The sequence below is a fragment of the Desmodus rotundus genome, chromosome 3 (genome assembly GCF_022682495.2).
Source record: "Desmodus rotundus isolate HL8 chromosome 3, HLdesRot8A.1, whole genome shotgun sequence".
NCBI classification, from domain to species: domain Eukaryota; kingdom Metazoa; phylum Chordata; class Mammalia; order Chiroptera; family Phyllostomidae; genus Desmodus; species Desmodus rotundus.
In genome coordinates, this window is record NC_071389.1 from 102,009,976 (window position 1) to 102,027,730 (window position 17,755).

General features: G+C 35.9%; 1 protein-coding gene across 3 annotated transcripts in view; it reads right to left on the reverse strand.

Annotated features, from left to right (window-relative positions):
• The window catches only part of IFT88 (intraflagellar transport 88), a 162,222-nt gene that overhangs the window by 116,930 nt on the left and 27,537 nt on the right, over window positions 1-17,755 (reverse strand). For all 3 annotated transcript variants that reach the window (XM_045188078.3, XM_053920673.2, XM_024580745.4), the window contains exons 4-11: window positions 11,735-11,791; window positions 10,499-10,555; window positions 9,860-9,923; window positions 9,070-9,139; window positions 7,065-7,155; window positions 3,868-3,972; window positions 2,521-2,623; window positions 1,144-1,258 (exon numbers count right to left, since the gene is read on the reverse strand). In XM_045188078.3, coding sequence (XP_045044013.1) covers window positions 1,144-1,258; window positions 2,521-2,623; window positions 3,868-3,972; window positions 7,065-7,155; window positions 9,070-9,139; window positions 9,860-9,923; window positions 10,499-10,555; window positions 11,735-11,791 — 662 coding nt within the window. The remainder of the gene's footprint in view (window positions 1-1,143; window positions 1,259-2,520; window positions 2,624-3,867; window positions 3,973-7,064; window positions 7,156-9,069; window positions 9,140-9,859; window positions 9,924-10,498; window positions 10,556-11,734; window positions 11,792-17,755) is intronic.

The following is a 17,755-nucleotide window of genomic DNA, read 5'->3' on the forward strand; positions in this document are numbered from 1 at the left end:
TCAGATATTGCCTAATTATTTTTCAAAGTGGACGTACCATTTCACATCACCAATGCACGAAGTTTCCAGTTTCCAATTTCTCTACATCTCTTCAATACCTGTTATTGCCCATCTTTTAATTACAGACTTTCTAGGTTGTGATCCCATCTTACCTAACTACCCATCAACATAATCCCTGTTTCAACCACATTCATTCATTCATTCATTCATTCATAGTTCTGTGACCAGATCATAACCACTGACCTCTCTGACTCTTCTCATGCTGTTCCCTTTGAAATGTTTCCCCTTCTCTCCACTTAAGTGACCATTCTCCAATACACGTCCTTCATAATGCCTTTCCAGACCATTCTTGTTCTCAATGATTATTCCCTCAACTTAATTACTATAGCACCTCTTGATTCTTGATAATTAAGCACTTAACATGGGCTGTCTAATATTATTACCTTTTTCTAAAATGCTCAAATTCTTGGCTTCACCCAGGTTAAAAGTACTTCAAGGGCACTGTTTTATAAGCCACATACTTACTAATGATAATAAGATATCATGCATAATTAAAAAATAAATCATCGTGGAAGGTGGCATTTACAAATAAATTAACTTTCACAGAGAGAGTGTACTGGGCCTGAAGGAAATTATGACAATATCCTAGAAATCTATGTTCCTAAGCTTATTACCAGTCCATAAGGTAATTTACTGTGTCTGCTCTTCAAATATTGTAAGAATAGAAAGTGTCCCAGTTTCCCCCTCCAACCTCCTCTTCTAAGATTCAGAAGCAACCCCTTCCTCCCCCACAATTTCACTCTCAATCTATAGCACAAATATCTAAGGGTTTGAATTTCTAGCCTTGCATTCTAGAGTCTGGTGTGTTGGAAAGGACAAAATTTTGATTTTTGTGCTGGCAGTTAGCTGTACTTGGTAGTTATCCTTTATGTAGGCCAAGTAGTTTAATTTTATTTCAGTTGATCATATATCATGCCTTTAACTTGTCATTATACAAATGTGTACAAGTACAGACATGACACAAAGCTAACATCTCTCAAGTACAAACCCTCAAAACGTTCAACTCAGACAATAGGTCAGAAGAGTCATCTTGTTTCCGAGATACAACACAAATTTTACAAAGTTATCGTTATGTAAACTCACCTCATTTCTTTATGGACACTTGGAATTTGATCTAATGCCATCCGGTAGAATTTAATGGCTTTGGAATAATTTCTTTGCTTTAAATAAATATTTCCCATATTCACTTTTAATCTTCCTAATTTAAACAAACAAATGAATGAATGTAAAATAGTCTATGTTTTTCATTTTGCCTATATTTTATATAACCTTAATTCATATTCTTTGATGTTTTTCTCAAGTTATAAAGGTTCAGACACCACCTAAGTTTCCCCCTTTAAAACAGTCACACTATTTTCATGTATCCACACACTAATTCTATGTGGAAATGGAACTGAAGACAGATGGATTCCTAAAAATCTAGCTTAAAAAAACCTGATTTACATTAGAAAACTGGAGTTGTGTTATTCTAAGAAAACATGGGACTTTTAAAATTAGGCTCAAGAATGCCATACACATTTTAATACAATATTAATAAACTTTAATACTGCTACCAAAAATTACACAACAATACGCATGCTAGATATAAACTATAACCTCTTGGGGATGAATTATACAAGAGGAAACATACTCGATGGAGTTGCCATGGCTCATTCTACTTGTGATAACAGAACACATTTTTGTTTTTACTATTAGGTAATATACTGGGTTGGCCAAAAAGTCTGTTATGTTTCTTCCATATGATGGCTCCAGTAGTGCTTAGTTGTCTTTAACTTCATTCAAAACAATTTTGTTAAATTGTATTGTGGCAGCTGTCATATCAGCATGCATTTAAACAAAACTTATAAAAATTGGTGAATTTTTGTGCAGGCATTTTAATATTGAAGATGGAAGAACATGTGCAACATAGGTATATTATGCTTTATTATTTTAAGAAAGGTAAAAATGCAATTGAAATGCAAAAACAGATTTTTTTTTGTAGTGTATGGAGAAGGTGCTGTGACCGATCGAATGTTTTAAAAGTGGTTTGCAAAGTTTCTTGGTACTGTTGACATTTTGGCCAAATAATCCTTTGCTTTGGGGCTGTCTTATGCATTGGAAGATGTTTAGCAGCACCCCAGCCTCTACCCAGTAGAAGCCAATAGCAGGAGACAGCTGACATATTCAAAATATCTAGATCAATAAAGTTACTGGTAAAAATGAAAAATGTGTCTTTTATTTTATGGAAAAAACATAACGGACTTTTTGGCCAACCCAATACCTCATACCAACTGTATTTCCTCATTTGCATTTGTGTGGATTTTCCTATAAATAGTATATTTAAACATGACATCTCTATATAAATATAAATTTATTTTAGGGAATAGATCATTTCAGTGTAAGAAACCATCAAGTGGGGAAACATAAATGAACACTACAAAATAACTAGACTTATTAGGCAAACTGACTAAAAACACCTACCTGCATTGGTAAACATCTTATTTTTTACAATAACTTGGTATGTGTTTAGTGCTTCTGCATACATTTCATTAGCTGAATACTGACTGGCCAAGTTGAAAAGAACCTAAGAGGAAAAAATATTGCAAAAGACATATAATGACCATTTTAGGCCCCTTTTGCCTATAATCTTTCTAGAGATTAAAGTCCTATAACAAGCTACTTATATCAAGTCACCCAACCAATTAGGAAATGAAGTAGACAGAGAAAATCTTGCATTCCAAATGAACCAGAACACTCAGATAAGTAAGGCTGACCTCTGAATGTTACCTTAATTTCTACGTATTCTTTCTAATTTAGGTAGTATTTGCCATCCATTAACCTCAGGAAGACCTACAAAGAATAATCGTGTCTTGTTAATGTTTCTGGTGATAGAAGGAATAAGGAAGAGAGTGAACCAAATTCTTTTTCTAAGTATAAATTACATTTCAAGTAGAAATATCTTAAACCTTTATTTGAATAGTAATTCTCTATATGCAAAATTATAGTTGAAATGGAAGGGTCAAGCAAAAAGGAAAAAAAGAGAGAACTACAGACACGGACAACAATATGGTGATTGCAGAGGGGAAGGGGGTGGGTGCAGGTGGAAGAGGGTATGGGGGGACAAATGGTAATGAAAAAAATACAATAAATTCAGAAAACTATTTCAAAAAATAATTTAAGTTATTAAGTTAGAGCAAATTATCTCTAGAGGTAAAAATATGATCATTAAAAATTGATAATGGAATTAAAAATATTAGCTCAAATAGTAAACATCTAAAAATTCTTATTCAGTTTCAAATGTCCTTTTTTCCATGTGTTTGGCATATGAAGACTTTTCCACTGAAAATACAACACAGCACTATCAATATCAAGGAACTGTCTTTTCAGAATTAAAGAAATTTTGCTGAAAATTAGCTATTTATTTATTTTACTGCCCTCATAGAACATTCTTATTTGCCTCGTTTGAAGTTCTTAAAAATCACAGGCCAAAAGTCCACATAAGAATCTCATTAAAGTAATCACATTGAACATAGCATAAATATTAGCAGTCTTCAAGAAAGAGAGTCATTCATTGGGTGCTGGGTTTGTGAATACTTACTAAGTTATTAAAAACAACAAACTAAATAAAAGACCTCTGCACAGACTAAAGATGAGAGTGTCTCGTGAACTCTTGTTCAAAAAAAGGTTATTATTGATCTAATTCTAGGCATTGGATGTTCATTAAGATTTTAAAAATAAAAGGAAACATGAAATAAAAAAGGTAAAAGACTTCCGGAATCTGTAAATCCTAGCCAAAATAATTTTACACAACAGGTAATTCATACTTACTGAGTATGTTAAGTCCAGATTGATGTTTTCTGGAGATGTCACCTGCTCACGTTGTCTCACCAACACTCTCTCTTTTCTTCCTGCATCTTTCGCCTTTTCTAAGGCCTAAAATAAAGTTTACACTCTGAGCATTCATTATGAGCATCAGTGCTTTTGGGAAACACCTGCATGTAGCTGAGCTGATGCAGTACCCAACCCTGGATGCCCGGGGCTGGCAGTACCCTAACCACACACTCCCCTTGACAACAAACCCAGACCATTTGTTTAAAGTGGAGTTCCCTATCATAAAAATATGTGCTTATTCTTGGAGGGACAAAATGTACAGAAGTTTTGCCCCAAGTCCTGTCTCTTCATCACCACTCCTTGCACTACTTTCAGGTTTGACTGTCTTTGATCTTTTTTTCTCCCAACTCCTGAATCTTTGAATATTTTAATTCCATCTTGTGAGATAAGAATTTAGATGGATTTGTTTTGTTTCTGGGATGCCCAAAATCCAGACAAGTCATGGGATAACTCCTACTCAGTGTTACAGCAGATGCTTAGTTTGGCTCTCATTCTACTCAGAATGCCAGGAACCTTCGATTTCTACTGAGGGACTAAGTATGGACAGATAAATTCAACAGGAGATTTCTTTTTTAAACTAGATTTTAAAAAGCACCAGTCTTATTTATGAGCAACAAAAGTAGCTTTTCTTTTTTCTTTTTTTGATTATGCTACTACAATTGTCCCAATTTTGTTATCCCCTTTATCCCCCTCCTCCCTGCACCCTTTCACCCTCCAGCATTACCCCCACCCATAGTTCATGTCCATGGGTTGTACAAATAAATTCTTTGGCTTCTCCATTTTCTATGCTATTTTCAATCTCCCCCTGTCTATTTTGTGCCTACCTATTATGCTTCTTATTCCCTGTGCCTTTTCTCCTCCTCCCACTCCCCACTGATAATCCTCCAATGTGATCTCCATTTCTGTGATTCTATTCCTGTTCTAGTTGTTTGCTTAGTTTTGGGGGGGTTTTTTTAGGTTCAGTTGTTGATAGTTGTGCGTTTGTTCATTTTACTCTTCATATTTTTTATCTTCTTCAATTTCTTAGATAAGTCCCTTTAACATTTCATATAATAAGGGCTTGGCGATGATGAGCTCCTTTAACTTGACCTTATCTGGGAAGCACTTTATCTGCCCTTCCATTCTAAAGGATAGCTTTGCTGGATAGAGTAATCTTGGATGTAAGTCCTTGCCTTTCATGATTTTGAATACTTCTCGCCAGCCATTTCTTGCCTACAAAGTTTCTTTTGAGAAATCAGCAGATCGTCTTATGGGAACTCCTTGGTAGGTAACCCTCTCCTTTCCTCTTGCTGCTTTTAAGATTCTCTCCTTATCTTTAATCCTGTGTAACTTAATGATGATGTGTTTTGGTGTATTCTTGCTCGGGTCCAATTTCTTTGGGACGCTCTGGGCTTCCTGGACTTCCTGGAAGTCTATTTCCTTTGCCAGATTGGGGAAGTTATCCTTCATTATTTGTTCAAATAAGTTTTCAATTTCTTGCTCCTCCTCTTTTCCCTCTGGTGCCCCTATGATTCAGATGTTGGAATGTTTTAAGTCCCAGAGCTTTCTCAGCCTCTCCTCATGTTTTTGAATTCTAGTTTCTTCATTCTGTTCCAGCTGGATGTTTATTTCTTCATTTTGTCAAATCCTTGGTTTGAGCCCCAGTTTCCTTTCCTTCCCTTTTGGTTCCCTGTATATTTTACTTTATTTCACTTTGTATAGCCTTCATTTCTTCCTTCATTTTGGGACCAAGCTCAGCCATTTCTGTGAGCATCCTGATTACCAGTGTTTTGAACTCTGCATCAGACAAGTTGTCTATCTCCTCACTGCTTAGTGCTTTTTCTGGAGTTTTGATCTGTTCTTTCATTTGGGCCATATTTCTTTGTCTTGGCACACCTGTTATATTATAAGGGGCGGAGCCTCAGGTATTCACCAGGGCGGGGCAACCCTCTTTGCTGTGTTGTGGCTGTTTGTAGGGGTGGGGACAGAGAGGGAACAATACCACTTGCTGGCTCTGCTCTAGCCCTACTTTCCATCACTTCCCTCACTTCCCACAAGTGGATTGTGGCCTTTCCAATGCTGATTTGCAGATGGGTGGGTTTGTGTATGTTCTAGGACCCTGTGGTCCTCTCCCATGAACACTCCTATGATCCTGAGAGTTTCTCTCATTGCCACAACTCCTGCAGATTTTTACATACACAGGTTTTGAGTCTTTAGTTTCCCAGGCTGAAACCCTGGGTTCTGCAGCCTGTCTTGCTTCCCAATGGTTCTTCCCAGCTCATCAGCCCACAAATGTGGGACCGACTGGTCCACCAGCCACCTCCTTGGCTGTGTGTCCTCTACGCCTCCGCTGGCCATCTCCACCCCTCCTACCAGTCTGGATGAATGTTTTTTTTAACTCCTTGGTTGTTGGACTTCCATGAAGTTTGAATATCTGGCAGTTCTGGTTGTTTTTTGTTTTTAAATTTGCTGTTGTCCTTCTTTTGGTTGTGTGAGGAAGTGAAGTGTTTCTACCTATGTCTTCATCTTGGCTGGCACTCCTGGGCTGCTTTCTCCAAATCCTTGGTGTATCAATACATGTGCAGATCCCCAAAAGTAGTTTTTCACACCAAACAATTCTTCCTAATGGTGTTCATTAATCAGATAATGAAAGTCACAGAAATTATATAGTATAACAAAGTAATGTGAACAAAAGCAGATTAAAAAAAATGTCTAATAATTTTTAAAAAGCAGAGTAAGATTCCCAACAAGAAAATGATGATTTTGCAGTCTACTTAGGAAAAAATACTTTAGGGTAGTGAGGCTTTAATAAGAAAGGAGCCCTTTGTACTGTGTGTGGATGCAGGTTGGGTTTAATCCAATAGTCTACCAAGCTGCAAAATTTAATCTACATATACATTAGAATTATTTTCACCTACTGAAGTGACCAATATCAAAAATTATAAAATCAGCCAACTTTTTTTGACATCAGAGCTTATGAAGTGGAGTGACAATTGCAGGTTCTCAAAATAATTTTCAGTGAAACTCCAAGGACAGTCAATAGCAAAACAAAAATATTTATATACATGCTTCCACATGTACATAAATAAAACCATATGTGTATGAACACATATACATACTTCATCATCCTGACTCCTGTTAGTGTACGAACTTACCAGTTTTAAGTCTCCACAACTGTTGGCAATACAGCTTTCTTCTACCAACTCATTTACTTTCTTCTCTAATTGTCTAATCTTTTCTTCTGGACTATTAAAGAAGAAAGCAGGTAATCATTCAACCACCAATAATAATATATATTGATACTGAGAATTAATTTACTTTTAACATTTTCATTGTAAGTGCTTTTAAAAGTGAAGAACAGGTCATGGATGAGACCAATGTATAAATGACATGAAACAGCAAATATACCATTGTTTTTAATAGTTGCATTATATAATTATTCAGAATAACAGTAAAAATAGATAACATTTACTTAACATAAGCGTAATTTCATACTGAGCAACACGCTTTACCCCAATTATGGCATTTAATTCTCATAATCACATTTGATGCAAGTATTACCATTATTTTTCTTACTGATAGGGAAACAGGTTTAGAAAGTTAAGTGCTGTGCCTTTCTATGCACAGATAGAAAGTTAGAGAGCCAGAATTTAAATGCAGTAAGGTAAGTCTGGGAGCCATGCTGTTGTGTTATCATCCCCAGGAGAAAGCAGATCCTTTTTTCAGATGAGTGGCAAATGGGGACTTTATCTGGTGGTTATGAAAACTGAAGCCCTTCATAAAAGAGATAACATAATGATTATTATTTACTACCAGGTAGGCACTGAAGAGCAGGTTTCTAACAAGGTGAGAAATTTAAACCCCCTGACTCCATTAGTAGCAAACACAGCACCTCAAATCAGTCACCTTTTAAAAACGACATCAATTTCTTTTTGCTGCCACTTGCTTCCAGCAAAATAACACAACACTCCAAATGCACAAAAGTGCCTAGATAATATTTTACAAGTATATCAAAATACACTGTATTTCTATTAATCCTCCAGAAATGGGATCTTTAAAAAGAATACAGAAATAAATTTAACAGCATAGCCTTGCCTATAGGATCATATTCTTTAGTGCAACCTGCCTACAAATTTCATCAGGTGGGATACAAATTTCATCAAGTGGGATATAGAGATCTATCTGCAAAATTCTAACTGAACAATGAGCATAACAGATGGTGGTTTCATAAAGGTTACAACGAAGCACAGAATTCTATTTTCTGGTTGTCTGAAACACTCTAATAAATGTTGCTGACTGTTACTATAAAACCTAAAATATCAATACAAATTTTGCTGTTGTTGTTTTTGCCTGTAACTCAGATTCTTGTTTATTTTTAAGTATATTTTATTGATTATGCTATTAAAATTGTCCCATTTTTTTCTCCCCTTTATTCCCCTCCACTCTGCACCCACCTCCCACCAGCATTCCCATCCCCTTAGTTCATGTCCATGGATCATACATATAAGTTCTTTGGCTTGTCCATTTCCTATACTATTCTTAACCTATTCTACTATTCTGGGTTCAAATCTCAGTCCTGCCATTTAATTAGTGCTACCAAGTCAAGATTTTTGTGCTTTATATTTACATATAGTCCTGGCACACAGTGAGTACTCAGCAAGTATTTGCTTCTAAAACTATTTGTAAAATGTACATTGATGATACCTAGATACCATTAAATACATACAGCTGAATTTATACCATAGCTTTTTGGCTACTTTCTAACCACTAACACGAAACTAAGTTAATTCAATAAAAATTAAGTTTCTCAATATTGATATGACAAACTAACTTCTTGTATGTTCTTGTAATTCTTTGAAATATCCTTTTAAAATAAGCATATCTTATTACATTTACAACCTCATTTGGCCTTCAAAAATTAATATTAGGCTCCATAAAAATTAGATATATCTTCAAGTTAAATAATATTATAATAAAACTACACAGGACACACATGGCTATTTTTCTTAGGCTTGTTTTTTTTGCTGATTCCAAGAACTAGGGATGATGTTGTAATTACTATTCTGCTGACACAAACTTTTAAAATACTTACAAATTATATATTTGGAAAATAAAAAAATATGCAACAACAATGAAACAACAGCATAAGGACTTACATACCTATCTTCGTTTTTGGCTTCCAAAGGAGGAGCAGGGCCCCTTGACTGACCAAGGGGGTCAAATGCAGAGCCTGAGACATAATTCAAGAATTCATATTTAATCTGTGACTCAGCATAATTGAAGAAAATAAGAAACCTTGCACTAGTTATTTAATTATTTATTAAAAGGCTCAGATTACCAATTTATTGAATAGTCAGGGCATTTATCATCCCTACATAAACATTTTGAATATCAAGAAATTGGTGAGATTTTTAACATACAGAAAACTACGTAGATAAAACTTGTGTGTTAACACATAAAAACAAAAATGAGATGCTCTCTCAGTATTTCGTCCTCCCCCATAGTAATCTATTCCTATTATGAACTCTAAATTATCAATCATGTGAGCAATAACCTGGCATTGGCTTTTTAATTGATCTTACTGGTAAATATACATTAATTTTTATCATAATTTTACTTTTAAATTATTTAAATTTTATATTTAAATACTATTTTTACCTTTACTTTTTAAAAGTCAAACTCTAACTTATATGAAATAAAACATGAACTTTTAATGTACGATTTGGTACAATCTGAGAAGTTATATATCAATGCAACTACCACCCCAACTGAGATGCAGAGTATTTTTATCAGCCCTTTTCTTTCTTATGGCAACTAAAATAGTGGCACACCTCAAAAATCAATGCTGTGTTAGATTTTATGTGGTAATAATATTTACACATACAAAAACAGTAAGAAATATGAAAAGATCTGAAAAAAATTAGTAGAGACAGTATACAATATTACACACCTCTCAAAGCTGCTTTGGTAAAACCTGCTGCTCTCACTGCTGTCATAGGTCTAGTAACTCCATCCTTAAAAGAACAGGAATCATTTAAAAGTATTTACAGTTCTGCAAATGACACATACCTTAATAGAACCCCAATTTAATACTGATTTTTAATCACTATCGCTCCTCTATGTCAATCTTGTCTCTTCGCTTCCCCCTACGAATGTATAATTCATTGCTCTAACTCCATTTGAAAAGAAAAAATAACTCATGGATTTTTACATAGCACTTTATATAGCCAATTAGATGCCTGCTCCCCTGCTTTTGGTTGGTGTCTTCTATGACCATGAAAAAAAATCAGGCATGGCTGTAAATGACAGCGTCGGAAAAATGGGTCCCAGAGTGCACCACACAAGCAAGCCATCAGTCCACGCCCACTCTCCAGGGGGTCGCATCTAAGTCTCAGGAAGTCCAGAGACTTGGCCTCCAAAGATCTCAAACAGTCCAACCTGTAGCCCACACTTTAAATCATCAGGGTCATTATATCAGTAACATTTTCTTTAGCATTTTAAAATAATATAATAAAGAAAAGAAAACTTTGGTAATAATATTCTAAGTCACGAGAGAAGCCCCAAATGAACAGCCACATGACAGAAATACCTGGATAACCCCTGTCACGGGTCTTCCTCCCATTGATGATGCCAGGGATGTTTTGGACTAGTAAACAGAAAAATAAGTTAAAATAATTACAAAAAAATCTATACCTAATTTTATTTAAAAAATTTGACAACTTTTTTTATAACTTTTTCTTAATTCTATTAGCAAATGAACCTAAACACAATTTTGTCCATGTATCATCTGAGGACACAGAATCAAACGGTAAAACTCTAAAGCAGGCATCAGCAAACTACAACCCTCAGCCTTGTAAATGACAGAGCACGGCCACCCTATCTGTGGCTGCTCTAGCACCACAAATGTGGAGTAGCAGCAGAGACTGTCTGGCTCAGAAAGCCTATAAGCCCTTCACAGAAAATGTTTGCTTTCTCCTATTCTAAAACAGCACCAAAAATCAAATTTATAAGTAATACATATGTGGGCTGATTAATAAAGGCATGTCTCACATGACTCACAGTCATACTGTGTTACGTAGAAAGGCTACTTTCTTTGTTCACACAAAGGGACAGCATGAGGCTAAGTGCTCTGGACCTCTAGATTCTGAAACCATTTTTCTGACCTCTAAGAAGTGTTACCATAAAGACAATCCCACCTCATTCTCTCATGTTTCTCCAGTAACTTTATTATTTCATGTAAGCTAAAATATCCAAATTTGGGCAACATTTAAAAGATTTTTCTTTATAGATTTTTATATAGCATCTTTCCTCCAAATATTGCAAACAAGAGTAACACCCAAATATATGCCTTTGAAATTTTTCTTAAATTTTATGTTTTATTTAGTTAAATAATTTTATTGTATTTTTATTGCCATTTAGCTCTATACTCCCAAATTTTACTTTTTAATGACTTCATTAGTAAGTTTTTAAAAAATTACCAACATGTTTACATTTATATAAGATGTAATGTCACATAAAATGTATGAATGGAGTACACATGAGACTTGGTTATATTATATAAAAAAATGAGAGGAAGTCAATAAACATACACAAGGTTTACAAATAGAAAAAGTAATAATATATTTTCTGATATATTTACAATCAAAGTGACTAGAATATTCAAAGCTACTAATCAAATAAGACTTTTATAATGTTCATAACTATTCAAAACAGAAAATATATCTGGGGCATGGACTGAAAGATAGCCAAAATTATTAAGAACTGCCTAAAATGAACTTATGTATAAGAAAAAGCATCTTAATATTTTCAGCTTAAGAAAACCTACCCCATATCCAGTAGCTACAGGTCTAGTAACTGCTGTGCTTGGTATTTTAGCAGTTATCTTGGGGAGGAAAAAAACATAGTTAATAGAATTCGGATTAGGCTATATAATACAAAACTAGAAAAGAGGTGGGAAATATAGACTCATCAATAGAGAAGTATTTATTTATACAATATTTAGAATAATTTCCTTTTAAATTATCCTACATATTAAGGAGTCCGGGAATTTTAGGTATTGGGAAGGAGACTTATTCTGGATTCATTTCACAGGAGAAAAGGGACTTTAGGATGACCAAAGGTGCCTATAGGAAAGATCAGTTTTCATGGTTGCTTCCATCATTTATCATGCATACTTATTACTGCCAGCCACTAGGTCTAACAATAGACAGGATTTGGAGTCAAGAGAATATGGGTTCAAATGTCAGCTCTCTCTCTACTAGCTGAGTTTATTTAATTTCTTTGAACCTAAAGTTTCTCACCTTTGAAATAAAGATACAAAGTATGCTGATCACAAAATTGTAGTTGGAATCAAACAGGACCATGTAGGTGAAACTGACTTCAAGATGTCAGTTGGTAGGCATATTTGTTTGAAACATTTGATGAAAACATCAATACAGAAGCTCTACTTCTGGCTATGATGAACTGCTGTTTTAAATAACATTTCCACTAAGAATTAATAACCTGGGGACAAAAGCAGTTTTGTAAAATATCAGTTTGAATACATTTAGAGAACCATTGAGGCAGTAAAGAATTACAAGTTCTCCAGATAAGGAAAGGGGAAGGCTTGAGGGGGCAGCCTGCATTAGGGTCTGCTTTTCTCCTACAGGTATCTGCTTATTCCAAAGGCATGGCTAAGAAGCTGTACATAGCTTTTTGTAGACTCACAGGCCTGAGGAAAGCTGGGGGCCTACCAAGGTGGCTGCCCTTGTAATAACCCCAGCTATTGGGGATTATATTTTTGTTCAGCAAAGGACATAATCAACACACTGACAAAGTGGGGAGACAAAGAAATATGCCCAAAATGAAAGAACAAGAAAACCCCCCAGAAAGAGACTGTAATGAAATGGAAGCAACAAAATGCCAGATGCAGAGTTTAAAACAATGGTTATAAGGATACTCAAGGACCACAGGGAAAGAATAGATGATCTCAGCGATAGCTCAAACAGGTAGTAAGCATTAAAAGGGACACATAAACTAAAAAAGAATGAGTCAGAAATGAAGAATACACTAGAAGGAATCAACAGCAGGTTAGATGAAGTAGAAGATCCAATCAGTGATTTAGAGGACAACAGTAAGTACCAAGCAAAACATCAAAAAGAAAGCATCAAAAAACATCAGAAAGGAAGAAAACATCAAAAAGAAAAGTCTAAAGAACCTCTGGGACAACATCAAGCATAACCACATCTGCATCATAGGGGTACCAGGAGAAGAGAGAGAGCAGGGGATTGAGAAACTGTTCAAAGAAATAATGGCTGAAAACTTCCCTAACCTGGTGAAGGAAATAGTCACCTAAGTTCAGGAAGCACAGAGTCTAAATGAACATAAAACCAAAGAGACCACACCAAGACACACCATAATTAAAATAGCAAAGGTTAAACACAATGAGAGATCTTCAAAGCAGCAAAAGAGAGAGAATTAACTACCTACAATGGAGCTGTCCCATAAGGCTGTCAGCTGATTTCTTAACAGAAACACTTCAGGCTGGGAGGGATTGGCATGAAATATTCAAAGTGATAAAAAGCAAGGATCTGCAACCATTACAACCAAATTAGTACTGCAAGAAATGTTAAAAGTCCTGATTTAAGAAGAAAAAGAAATAGAGAGAGTGGAACATAGATACAAAGAATAAAATGGCAATAAATAACTACTTATCAATAATAACCATAAATGTAAATGGATTAAATGCTCCATCAAAATACATAGGGTAGCTGAGTGGATAAGAAAACATCACCCATATCTATATAGATAGCATATAGATATGCTATCTATAAGAAAGCCACCTCAGGAAAAAAGATGTACACTGAATTCAAGGGGTGGAAAAATATTCCATGCAAATAGAAATGAACAAAAGACTGGGGTAGAAATACTTATATCTGACAAAATAGTCTTCAAAACAAAGGCAAAGAGACAAAGAAGGTCACTACATAATACTTAGGGGGGAATCCAACAAGAGAATATAACCCTTATAAATATATGCACCTAACATAGAAGCACCTAAATATATAAAGAAAATTGGTGGACATTAAGGAACAGATCAACAACAATACAGTCATAGTAGGGGATTTTAACACCCCACTGTCATCAATGAATAGATCTTCCAGACAAAAGATCAACAAGGTAACAGCGACGTTAAATGACACACTGGATCTGAAGGACTTTACTGATATTTACTGAACATTTTATCCAAAGCAGTATAATATACATTCTTCTTAAGTAAACATGGAACATTCTTGAAGATAGACCACATGTTAGGACACAAAATAAGACTTATCAAATTCAAGAAGATTGAAATCATATCAAGCATCTTCTCTGACCACAACGGTATGAAACTAGAAATCAACAGCAACCAAAAAAAATTAGAAAACATTCAAACACACGGAAGCTAAATAGCATGTTATTAAACAATGAATGGATAATAATGAGATCAAGGAAGAAATAAAAAAAACTATCTGGAAACAAACGAAAGTAAACAGCTGACAACCTGAAATCTATGACACATAGCAAAAGCAGTCCCAAGAGGGAAGTTCATAGTATTATTATAGGCCTACCTCAAAAAGCAAGAAAAATCTCACATAAACAATCTAACCATACACCTCACAGAACTAGAAAATGAATCAAAAATGAAGTCTGGAGTTAAGTAGAAGGAAGGAGATAGTAAAGATCAGAGTGAAAATAAATGACATGGAGAATAAAACAACAATATGAAAGACCAATGAAACTAAAACTGATTCTTTGAAAAGATAAACAAGATTGATGAACCTTTAACCATGCTCATCAAGAAAAAAAAAAAAGACACCTAAACACATGGCAGCTAGGTAGGTGGGATCAGAGCCCACTTCCCCCTGTGCCTAGCTGGAACAACTAGCCGATCTTCTGAGCAACAGAGAGAACAGCCAACAGAATCCCAGCTTATATGAAGTTTGGAGGCCAAACTGCAGAGGATGTTGAAAAACAGGCGGTAAGGAGAATGCGTTGGGACAATAAGGTCCCTGGGACCTGCGTGAGGACCAAGGCTGCTGCGGCCTGGGGCCAGCTCATGCCACCAGGGGCAGGGGCTGCAGGATCCTTGGAAGAGAGCTGGGTCAGCACTCTCCTTCCCAGATATTCCAAAAGATCCAAGAAGAGGGCATACTCCCAAAGTCTTTTTACAAAGCCAGCATCACCCCAATTCCACAATCAGATAAAGACACAACAAAGAGAGAAAACTATCAGCCAATATCACTGATGAACATAGAGGCCAAAACCCTCAACAAAATATTGGTAAACTGTATCCAACAATACATTAAAAAGATCATATATCATGATCAAATGGCATTCATCCCAAGGATGCAAGGATGGTAGAACATTCACAAATCAAAAAATGTAATACATCACATAACAAAAGGAAACAAGAAAATCACATGATCATATCAATAGATGCAGAAAAAGAATTCGTTAAGGTACAGTACCAATTTATGATAAAAACACTCAGCAAACTGGGAGTAGAGGGAGCATCCTCCACATGATAAAGGCCATATACAAGAGACCTACAGCCAGTATCATACCCAACGGGCAAAAACTAAAAGCTTTCCCACTAAGATCACGAACAAGACAAGGATGTCCACTTTAACCACTTCTATTCAATATAGTATTAGAAGTCCTAGCCACAGTGATCAGGCAAGAAAGAGAAATAAAAGGCATCCAAATTTTCAAAGGAGGAAGTAAAACTGTCAACAGTTTGCATATGATATGATAGTGTACATGGAAAACCCTATAGACTCCACCCAAAAACTACTCGGCCTCATAAGTGAATTTGGCAAAACAACAAGGTTTAAAGTCAATATTCAGGTGGAGGGATGGGAAGAAAGGCAGACAACTGTAATTGAATAACAATAAAAATTTAAAAAAAGTCAATGTTCAGAAATCAAAGATATTTTTATACACCAACAACAAAAGATCAGAATCAGATATCAAGAAAAAAATCCATTTGATATAGCAACAGGAAAAATAACGTACCTAGAGATAAACCTTAACAACAAGGTGACAGGCCTGTACTCAGAAAACTATACAACACTGAAGAAAGAAATTAAGGCAGACACAAATAAGTGGAAGCATGTACCGTGTTCATGGATTAGAAGAATCAACATCACCAAAATGTCCATACTACCCAAAGCAATTTATAGATTCAATGCAATCCCTATTAAAATACCAATGACATATTTGGTATCAATGACACAGATATAGAACAAACATTTCAAAAATTTATATGGAACCGTAAATGACCCCAAAGAGCCGCAGCAATTTTGAGAAAGAAGAGTAAAGTAGGAGGGATATAATACCTGATATCAAAATGTATTACAAGGCCACTATAATCAAAACAGCCTGGCACTGGCATAAGAACAGACACATAGACCAATGGAACAGGACAGAGGACCCCGAAATAAACCCAAGTCTTTATGGTTAATTAATATTTGACAAAGGGGGAAGAAGAATAAGCTTCTGGATGGTTAAAGAAAACAGCATTAAAATGAAGACAACGAACTATATGGGAAAACATATTTGCCAATGATACCTCAGACAAGGGTTTGATCTCCAAATATATAAAGAACTCATACTACTCCACTCCAGGAAGACAACCCAATTAAAAAAATGGGCAAAAGACTTGAACAGACACTTCTCCAAGGAAGACATACAGAGGGCCCAGAGACATATTAAAAGATGCTCAGCATCACTAGCCATCAGAGAGATAGAAATTAAAACCACAATCAGGTACCATCTCACACCAGTCAGAGTGGCCAACATAAACAAATCCACAAACAAGTGCTGGAGAGGATGTGGAGAAAAGGGGACCCTAGTGCACTGTTGGTGGGAATGAAGACTGGTGCAGCAACTGTGGAAAACAGTATGGAATTTCCTCAGAAAACTAAAAATGGAACTGCCCTTTGACCCAGCAATTCCACTGCTGAGACTATATCTCAAGAGCCCTGAAACACCAATCCAATCCATAGGTTCTTTTGAACCTATGCACCCCAGTGTTCACAGCAGCACAATTTACAATAGCCAAGTACTGGAAGCAACCTAAGTGCCCATCAGCAAATGAGTGGATCAAAAAACTATGGTACGTTTACACAATGGAATTCTATGCAGCAGAGAGAAAGGAGCTCCTACCCTTTGAGACAGCATGGATGGAACTGGAGAGCATTATGCTAAGTGAAATAAGCCAGGCGGTGAGGGACAAATACCATACGATCTCACCTTTAACTGTAACCTAATCAACAAAAGAAAAAAGCAAACAAAATATAACCAGAGACATTGAAATTAAGAACAATCTAACAATAACCAGAGGGGAAGGGGGAGGGGGCAATGGGGGGAAGGGTTCCCAGGAACAACTATAAAGGATGCATGGACAAAACCAAGGGGGAGGGTGGAAGCAAGGTAGAGGGGTGGGTTTGGCTGGGGTGGGAGGGAGTGGTGGGGGGAAAATGCAGACAAATGTAATTGAACGACAATAAAATAAATTTTTTTTAAAAAGGAGGAAAAAATGGGCAAAGGATCTAAACAGACATTTCTCCAAGAAGGACATAACAGAGGGCCCAGAGACATATGAAAAGATGCTCAACATCACTAGCCATCTGAGAGATGCAAATTAAAACCACAATAAGATGCCACTTCACACTGGTGAGAATGGTCATCATAAACAAATGAACAAACAAGTGTTGGAGAGGATGCAGAGAAAAGTGAACCCTAGTGCAGTTGGTGGGAATGCAGACTGGTGAAGCCTCTGTGGAAAACAGTATGGAACTTGCTCAGAAAACTGAAAATGGAA